The 10218-nt window shown below is 38.5% G+C and overlaps 1 protein-coding gene across 1 annotated transcript in view; it reads left to right on the forward strand.

Annotated features, from left to right (window-relative positions):
• Positions 1-40: 40 nt before the first annotated feature.
• DSCC1 (DNA replication and sister chromatid cohesion 1) overlaps positions 41-10218 on the forward strand; it is a 15122-nt gene continuing 4944 nt past the window's right edge. Inside the window, exons 1-6 of the mRNA XM_009321688.1 lie at positions 41-60; positions 1444-1612; positions 4030-4164; positions 7097-7187; positions 8531-8669; positions 9655-9707. Coding sequence (XP_009319963.1) covers positions 41-60; positions 1444-1612; positions 4030-4164; positions 7097-7187; positions 8531-8669; positions 9655-9707 — 607 coding nt within the window. The remainder of the gene's footprint in view (positions 61-1443; positions 1613-4029; positions 4165-7096; positions 7188-8530; positions 8670-9654; positions 9708-10218) is intronic.

Raw genomic sequence — 10218 nt, forward strand, 5'->3', positions numbered from 1 at the left:
CGCGGCGGGAGGCTGGAGTTTTCCACCCTCGGGATCGGGGATGGTTCATGTGTTGTTACGGTCAGTGACAAGGACCGAAAACACGCTCGGTTCCCAGACTGTTCAATCTGATCGGATGGCAACTTTATTTCTAAAGTTTCCCACTTCTGTAGGCTGTTGTACTGGTGACTGTTCTCTCTCTCTCTCTTTTTTTCCTTCATATGGAAAAAGTGCTTCTCACGAGACTTCTAGCTAGTATTGAGGGGAGTTTCTTGCCGGGCATCTAAAGATAGATGCCTAAAAATTTGTGTTTAGGAAAGGAGGTTATGTCTTTAAAAGAATCCCTCTGGCTTCTGAGATTTTCTTAGTGGAACTCTTGAGGTCGGGTGGATGGCAGGGTGCCTACAAGTTAGACAAACAGGACAGCGAAGGACATACAGTATTAGCATAGGTGTTTGGTGGGATGGTTACGTGACATCTAACTCTGGACCAAGAACAGATTCTAGATAAGCTTTTGATACTGTTCTAAAGCTTCTTCCTTTGCTGCAATGCCAGTGACATAATAAAAATGTTTAAAATTATACAACATTAGAACTCCTTCTAAAGAAAAGAGTCCTCAGAGATGTATGTTATTAAGCCTGTCCATCCTCGGTGCAATATTGATAATCTGTCATTGGTTAGAGGTCTGAATCACGCTGAGGACCACTTGGGGCACAGCTGAGCTTTGTTCATGCATGCAAGCTGTTGGAAGCAAGATGAGCAGTTTGATTAAACTGAGTCTGAGCACTTAATTCAGTGTAGCCTGGGAAGAACTGAATGTTCCCCTGTTGTGGTCCTGCTTCGGTGTTATCATGTCCTCACTAAGAATCTCTATTTAATCAAGCACATGAGTTGAAGAGGAGGGTTTGCATTGATTCTTTGTACTGAAATACTCTAGAAGGTTTTCTTTCCTGCTTGGAATTACTTGCAAGAAAATGTGTATGTTTTTGAGGGGAATTATCTGAAGGACACTGCACAGTAGACACAATTTCTGTCTGCTTTCTTGTTTCACAATGGGCCCGTTTCAGTCCTCATTAAAGAACAATTCTAGCTGTAATCTCATTTCTAAGAATAGTGAACTAGTTCAGGCTTTAAGCGTCACCTAATCAGAGTTTTAGGGGGTTTTGTGTGCAAAGGCAGGTGAGGAGGTTCGACTGTGATCTGCATAAAAACCTTGAATACTTGTCTTTCAGAGTGGGAGAACTCAAAAAAGTGAGGAAAAAACATAGTGTTAAGATATTTTAGATTAATTGACAATTACATCTTTATATTTTGGTATACTGTGACTGCTGCTACCAAATAGAACTGCAGTTTAGAACTTCTTTACCAATGTAAATGTGAAAAAATAACAGACAAGTTTAACAGGTGTTCATCCTGAAATAGAGGTAAAAATACATCTTTATTTTTGTGCTGTTTTTTTTCCAGCTTAGTAATCCGTGGTGAAAAGGATGAACAAGCAGTGTTGTGCAGCAAAGATAAAACTTACGACATGAAAATAGCAGATACCTCAAATATGCTGCTGTTTATTCCTGGTTGCAAAACTCCAGAACAGCTGAATGCAGATCAAGGATCTTGTAATATTATTCATTCACAGGTATGTCTTTCTCGGTTTCTGTTTGTTTGCTTTAATTCTCTACTTTCTTATTCTCTATAATTTCTTGTATGTTATCCAATATGCGTATGTGAATCCTGGCTGGGATTCAATTTCCTGAACATAGGCTTCTAATACCGTTTTAGATGCCTTGTGGTATTGGTCTAGCTACGAGCTGCCACTCCAGAAGGACGCGAGTCTCCTGTAGGTTCTTTGTATATTGAACAGCCCCAGGAGGATGTCTTTATAAATATGCTTTATACACAGGGGGCACGCTGTACCTTAGGGTGTCCAAAATGGCTCTAGGGCCCTTCTTTAGGCAACTGAACTTTATCCGGAATGTATGATAATTATTGTTTCTAAGAAGTTAAAACTTTGGTTTATTTTCAGTGGATAGTAATTGCTTGTGGTAGGTATTAAAAGGTTTCGAAGGAAAACTAATTTCTCAGTGTTAGCAGCTATTTTTAATATAAGCTGTTTGCAAATTGTTTCTTAGGAGTGCTTTCCCCAAAAGGCAGATTATACCATGTCATGCTTGAATATTGTTTTTTAAATACAGACATATATTCAAAGGTGACTCTCTTTCAACTAGCATCTGGAAAGATTTGTTGGAGTGAATGATTTTACAGTTCTCAGTTTAAAGAATTCATTGTTCTTTGCTCTTCTGAAGCATAGTTAATAAAATTCTACTAAACATAGTTAGGGAAATAGTATTACTAGGTCATTATTTGCTGTAATGGATATAATGACATCATTGAGGAGGAATCCTGCTTGTCCTTAGATGAACATAATAATCAAAACAACATCATTTCTTACGTGAAGTCAGCAGTTCAGCTAATAGAAAAAGTTAATTCAAACTGAAGTAGATTAATGAGGAAGTAATATTCTTCCATATTCTTTTTTGGCTGTGTTCAATGATCTCACTAGTCTTCTGAAGTCACACGTGTCAACATAATATAAATGTGATTTGCTTAGGAGTTATTTTTAGAGTTTTATTTCTAAGAGCTCTTTTAGTGTTTTCAAAAACATTACATGATGTACTGACACTGCAAATTGTGAAACATAGCAAAAGATACTACGTTTACTCAGTATTCTGGGGCTTCGCTGCCCTACTGCAGTCTCGGTGCTGCTCTTTGTGCTGCTTGCAAGCTAATACTCACGGCCAAAGCATCTGCTGTTTTATTCACCTCACACAGACCAGCTCCAGTTACGAGCTTTGGATTATAAATTAGAAATACTTATTCTCTCTTCTATGCAGAGTACCTTCTTGTTCATTACCAAATTGCTCAGAAAAGAACTTGGCAGGGAAAAAAAATCTAACACTTAGGTAAATGCTATTTGACATGGAGGGGAAAAAAGCTTAGAAATTAGTATTTACCTGAATTTTGTGCCAAGCAAGCTATGGAATAGTTCGATTAAAAACTGAGAGCTTTTCTCAGTAGGACTTCTTCTACATATAGGTGGTTTGCTTATAGTTGATTTAAATGGAACATTATTTTAATTTTTTTTTTTAATGGATGACCTTAAAAAAAAAAGTAGTAGTCTGGTAAAGCATTTAGGGTATTTTAAAGTATTATCTGGAGGCTTTTTCATGGAGACTTTTTTACAAGGGGCTAGTGGTTGGGTCAGGAGTCACGAACCTGGAGCCTGTTCTGCCTCTGCCATTCTGTGCCCACTTCTGCTGGTTTGGTAAATGGCGGAAACAATGCTGAAAGGCCTCCGATACTCTGTCCTCTTCAAAGAACCTTCTAGGAAGTCCAAGCTGTACCCCATGAAACACCTCAGGATTAGTCTGAAGGTAAAGTTTTATTAGATTAGTGCTGTTGAATCGATTACACCCGAGCTTCCTGTTGCACGCTTAAAATTTGTGTGTTGAATCGGAGTAAGGGATGGAGATGTCTTGTCGGTTGTGTGCAAGTATAACTTACTGTCTCGTTAATGTCTGTTTTACTTGAGCTTAGTGATATGATGATTCATTAAGGTGTAAAAAGACCATGAAGTACATCCCAAGCATGGGAAGAAGTGGGGAAGATGGAAACGGGATAAATCGGGGGGGGGGTTATGGCAGTAATATAACTTAGTGTTAGGAGGAGAAGAAATGTTGATGAGGACTGTGCAGGAATACATCCCATGATGATATTCTGTCATTTACATGTAGAGATGAGTTGTTCCCTTTGTCATATGCACTATGAACATATTTTTATCAACCAACAGTGGATTTTTATTCTTCATTGCCTGCGGTAATTTTTTTTTATTGAAAATATAACAATGATTGTTTCATCTTTAAAGTAATTACCCTATTAATAAATTATTGTTCACAGTGACTAGATTAATAGTTTTTGCTGATAATTTTTGGTAAGCTTCTTTGAATCCAAATGGTAGATTAAAATGTTTTAAAGAGTCGCTGTTTTTTCTTGCAGATTGCTGGCTTCTCCAATAACTATTGGGAATTAAGGAGATGTCGACCTAAACTGAAGAAACTGAGGAAGCTTTTAATGGAAGATCCATATGAAGGGCCAGATAGTCAGAAAGATCAGACTTTGGCATTTTCAAAGGTAAATCAGCTACGTAAATTACTTTCTTGTAATTGGTAATGGGCAAATTAAAGTGAAGATACATTCTTAACTAGAAAAATACCTTTGTTCCCATGTTTCACAGTGCTGCTTTGAGTTAATTTTTTAAGCCTACTATTCTAAACAAGTTGGTAATTATTAGCACTTCCACTGAGTAGCAGGTAAGCAACCTTTTTTTTAGTAAAAAAGAGGAAAAGGAAGGACACCGAAAAAGACTGGGGATTTCCCTTTTTATGTGGGGAGTTTCTTGAAGACAGTCTTCAGAACCTTTTATAAATTCCGTGAGAGTTATGTGACTACTAAGATATAATGCACCCTTTCCTCCTTCTTGGGGCTGTCATGTGTGAGCTAAGTAAAAGGTCGCAGGAGACCCAAGTACAAGTCACTTGCCAATCAGTAATTTATTGTGACAAGGAGAAGCAGGGAGTTGCAGAGAATGACGAGGATGATACAAGGCAGAGAATGACTGACATTACAAGAAAGGAAAATACAAAATCCTGTCCTGCTGCCCTTTTATGTTTCCAGGAAATCCAATTTAGAATCTAAACAGTAATGGAGAGATGTGGACTGTGCAGCATATGATCTCAGATAAAAGACTTATAAAAATCCTGGAGTTTTGTTAGTTTGGTTGGTTTTCCTTTTGCCTTTAAAAAACAGAAATGGTTGCTCCAAAGTATTTTACACTGAGACTTGGTTGAAGCCGATCTGTTTGTGCTTGCACGTACAAACATAGACGTTACTTTTCTCCCTTGGAGAGAAATGCTGCTTCTCTCTGGATGATTAACAGTCTAATTTCTGATAAGTTTCAGAATCTTTCCCCCAGCACTGCCTTTTCCCCCTTTCATTTTTCCTATCTACTCTGTTCTAGGCATAGAAGGGCATAGCAGCAAAATAAGGGATGGCAGAGGGAAAAGGGCTTAAATTGTCACCAAATTCCAAGCGTTGACAAAGGCTAGCAACACAAAAAGATATCATATGCAATAGTATTTACTGATAATATTAAATTAATTTTATAAAAACATGTCAGTGTCTCCCCAAACATTAGTGCCTAGTTTGAGGACTGATCTCCATTTGTTTTGAAGGAGAATGTTTCTTGTATCAGCTTACTAGAGAACAATTAGATATATCTGATAAACGTAGATGAATCGTAGCTATGCCACTGGTAGAACTTTGATCTGAAAACTCTCCATGGGAAAGCTCTCTTTCCTATGGGACTAATTCTCACTGGAATTCCAAACAATATGTGCGTAGTAAAAATTTTTGCTGTGTTGTTTGCTTACACTTAATATTTATTGGGTGCTGGCAACAAATAAGACATCTTTAATCTGTTTGAAAACAAATTACTATGTTTTGGTGGCTTGCTGTAAACTTCTTATGTAAACTTGGTACTGTATCATACACAGAGAACTACAGGAAAGGAACCATAAGGAAGTATAGCACTGTAAGGATTACTGTAAGGAAGCCTGATGCATAGTGATGTGATTTAGCAAACTACAGGAAAACTTAGAAACAGGCTGGTACTCAGCTTGCTCAGGGTGCACCAGATTAAAATCCTGGGTTTTACAGTGAGATGGCAAGGCATATTCAAATGATTGAATGCGTCTGAGTTAATGTGTGTAATATATTTCTTATCCTTTTCTGGAAATTGCTGGTATGGACGTGATGCAGGTCAACTCATCCCATTTTATGTTTGCAAGGGTGATGCAGCTGATAAAAGCATCATAGCTGAGAGCAGTGATTTCTTAAAAAAGCCGTTGGAGTGCTAGCCGGGCCTCAGAGGGGGAACAAATGCCAAGGACTCCTGTGCAGGGTCTTATCTAACTCTCAAACACACTTGCATACTGATCTGGGGATATTTTTGCTCCCAATTGCTAGCAGTGTTTTTTGAAGTACTGTATAATATGGGCATCCCTTGCTGAAATACTGATGTGAGTTCAATGCTGCTTAGCCTGATGATGTTTTAACATACTGTCTAATAGGAATGGCATAGCAGGAAGAGGAGACCTTTCTGTATTTATTAAATGTTTTTTTTTAACATGTGGATGTTCCAAACTTAGTGGTGTTCCATTTGTGTCCCCATAGTCTAATAGATCTCAAGTACTTGATCCATTTTTTTTCTTTTTTGATAGGAAATATTCTTATGCTATAATCAACAAAACTTTAGTATTAGAGTTGATTAAAAAGGCTGTAAGGTGAATAAAGGAATTGATGAAGCCCTGTTTCCTATGGATTTAAGCCTGGTGTTCCTTCCCTTTACTTCACTCCTCATGATACCTTCTGTTCCTCCCATGTCTCCTGAGTCTTTACCACAGTATCCACAGCACCCTCCCATCTCACCAAGTAACTGTTCTGCAAGGAGCTGTATGTGCTGTGGCTGGGTCTGTGCCACATGTCTGCCAATTGGTTAGCAGACACCAAAACACAACACATAACTGCTGAGGTCATGTGGGAGGAGGCTTTTGCTCAGTGGAGGTACTAAGTTGGAGTTCTGACTTCTGTGCAGAAGTGATAAGTGATTTTTGGTTTGCCTTTTCTTTGAATCTCACAAATTAAAATAAGTGATTTAGGAAAGACAGAACACATTCACTTTTCATTCTTGCTGTGATACTCTACTTACGATGCCTACTTGGGCTAGTTTGACATCCTGGGAATACGGGTATATTACTTATGCATGGCTCAAAGACTTCCCTATAGTTAGATTGTTTTATATTGAAGAACCCTTTGAGAAAATGTTGTAACTTACAGGAAAAGTTTCAGAGTGTGGTAAACCTTAGGAAATTCAGAGTCGGGGAAAAACCCATCAATTTTCTGTCTTTCTTTCATTATATCTTACAATGTATTTAGCATGCTTGCTGAAGCAAAGGAGGAGTAAGGGTAGCCTGTTTTATTTCCTTCTTTTTTTCCCTTGTTGCAGTATACAACAGAAGATTTGTTAAGTCTGATTCAAGCAAGTGAAGAAGAAATACTGCACCAATTGCAGGTTATAGATGCCTGCAAAATTGAAGGTATTAATCTCTAAAGAATATTATTGCCTACGAGGAAATAACCCTGGTTGTTTTTTTTCCCCCAAAACATCTGTGTCTCCTTTTTCTAAGGCCCATTCCACTTCCTTGTCTTTCAAGGTGCAAGTTACTTCCAAGTACTAAGATCTGCTTCCATATTTCCTATATCCTCTGCTGCTGTGAAGCTGATCAGAAGGGTAAAACCGAGCAGGCATTGACCAGTCTGGCTCTTCCCAGGGTAATTCCTTCTTTGCTGCTACAAACACTGGCATCAGAGTATCCCACCCGTAGCACGAATATTTTTTGGCTGGTTGCGCTCTTCATGGATGAGTGGGTACTGCTTTCTGCAGTTCTAGAGGCAAAAATAGCTGATCCTTAGGTAACCCCAGCCCTTTCATAGTCCTTTCTTCCTCCCAGACTGGATTTATCTCAAAAGTCTTCCTACCATGTGAGGCAAGGCTAGAGCAAGTGCCTCACCTTGGGACAGGTCCTACTCATCCTTTACTTGGCCAGGCCCAAACCTTCTCCTGGATACCAGGTGACAGCAGTCCTAGAGTCACAGAATAATATAGGGCAGAACTGAGCTCTGGAGGTTATCAGGTCCAAACCCCCATTTTAGAACAGGGCCAACTTGGAGCCGGCTGCTCAGGGCCTTGGCTGGTCAAGTTCTGAGCGTTCCCAAGGATGGAGATCACACAGCCTCTGTCCAGGCTGTTCCAGTGTTTGACTCTCCGCCAGAGGAAGAAATTCTCCTAATAACCAGCTGGCATTTCCCCTGTTGCAACTTGTTCTTCTTGGCTCCTGTCCCATCACTGAGCACCAATGGGAAGACTTCTACTCCATCTTCTCTATACCATCCCATTAGGTGGGTGAGGACAATCTCACAAATGACTTTCCTTGTCATTTACAGCTGCACAGCACCGTTGTACCAGATCTGTGCTTTGTCACATCTGGATTTCTGTGGACTTGGCTGGACCTGAACTGCCACTTTGCAGGGCCAGTGCAGCCAGTTCTGTTCATGCAGTTCTGTGCCTGAATTAATTATTAGTTTTTCCAGGTCTGATTCATCTTGGGATGGGATTTGTAGCGTCTTTGTATCTGTAGCAATTAGTCTACATAAACAATAATGAATAATTGAGATAATTTTATTTCTTTCTCCTTTACATTTGCTCTTCCTATTCTGTTCTTATTCTCAATTTTAATCCTGAAAAGGAGAGAATGCTGTCGCTGTACTTTGTAAACGTGTGACCTAAGTGTCCAGACTCCTGTAATGTATCTTCAGGGCAATAGCATTAAAGTGTTAATGTTTTCCTTCTAACACTGTTTTGTGGTTTTCTATTTGGCAGGACATTGGAGAATTCTAGAATTTGACTATGAGATGAAACTCTTGAATCACGTGACTCAGCTAATAGACTCAGAGTCCTGGTCTTTAAATAAGGTTCCTTTACGTACCTGCCTTGAGGAACTTGGATCATTAGAGCCCACGTAAGCAATTACTTTTAGTACTTAAAGTTGTCTACAATCCGTATTAACTATTACTAATTGCAATCATTATTAATTATTTATTGGAATTATAGCCTTATGACTCTAGATTCCAGTTACCATGGTGTTAATGATATATTTTCTTTGGCTCTGAAATATACAAGGGCATTAGTAGTTTAGACAGACAGGTAGTAAACTGATTTTAGTGTCTATTAGTAATATTTCCCTTGATTCAGTAGTAGAAATATTACTGCTGAATTGCAAATGATGGAAGTAGCATGCACTTAAGCCGTAAATTGCTGACCATCTTGAAATACTTGTTGAGAAGCTAGCCAAAAATGTTTAGTTTACCTCTTGTGTAATATCCGAGATGGTGGTATATTTTTCTGGTATAATACTGAATTCAGATCTTAAGAGTCGAGTTTGTTGTACTGCCATTTGGAGTAATGAAATAATTTAAGGCTACCATTCAAACAAAGTCTTAAGTTTACAATATGTAGTGTTTTCCCTTTATTTGGCTTTTGGCTCAAAAAGAAATCTTGCTTTAGTATTAGTGTCTGCAGTTAGGTTGTAATTTTATGCCGGAGGTCTAGAAAAATGCCTGCTATTCAGTAAGGGATAATTAACTGCCAAATTTGTGACTTGAGTCACTTCTCATTGGAAAGAAATGACATTGCAAGAGTCTCTCTTCCTTATTCTCCTATGTATTTTAGTCTTTTTTAGTTATAACTAGGAAGTGGAAGAGACTTCTGGGGATGACACGCTGAATTAACTCCCATCTGTCATTTTGGTCCCCTTTTATCCTCTCTTAACTTACTTCTAAGTTTTTATCAATTTGTTCATTTCAGCTGTGAAGATGTGTTCCATCCTCCGTTCTCCTTGATTTTTTACTTTACCTGTTCCTTCATCTTCTTCTTGGTAACTGTTTCTGTAATGTCCTAGTGAACAGTTTTAAACCTTGATTTCTGATTATATTTTTTTTTTTCAGAGAGATGATAGAACATATTCTTTTAAGCTATGGAAGGAAATACATTGATGATGGTAAGTTTGGGAAAGCGTGCATATTTTAATTTTGCATAAAGGAAATAGTTATTCATGAGTAAATGCAGATTTTTGTGAGGATGGCCCAAACAAATTAATTTGCTACAATGCCAGCAAAAGGAGGGAGCAAACAGTGAGCTAAAAATCAGTAAAATTGTTAGAGAAAGTTCCATAGGAAAAAAAGACTATTAAACTGTACAAGACACTGGGGAAAAATCAGGAACTATCAGAGGTACCTGAAGCGATTTATTAGGTGTCTACAAGCCATAATTTTGTGCCTAAAGACAGATCACTAGTAAAATTTAGATGGAATCTTTCTTTAGATACCCTAGGAGGTCTCAAATGTTTAAGCAATTAATTGTGCTATCGTGAATAGTCAATGGCATGTAGACCTCCCTGAATTAGGCTTGCCAATGTGACGCCCATCTACAAGAAGGGCCGGAAGGAGGATCCGGGGAACTACAGGCCTATCAGCCTGACCTCGGTGCCGGGGAAGATTATGGAGCGGTTC

Source organism: Pygoscelis adeliae, unplaced genomic scaffold (genome assembly GCF_000699105.1).
Source record: "Pygoscelis adeliae isolate BGI_AS28 unplaced genomic scaffold, ASM69910v1 Scaffold111, whole genome shotgun sequence".
In the NCBI taxonomy this organism is placed as follows: Eukaryota; Metazoa; Chordata; class Aves; order Sphenisciformes; family Spheniscidae; genus Pygoscelis; species Pygoscelis adeliae.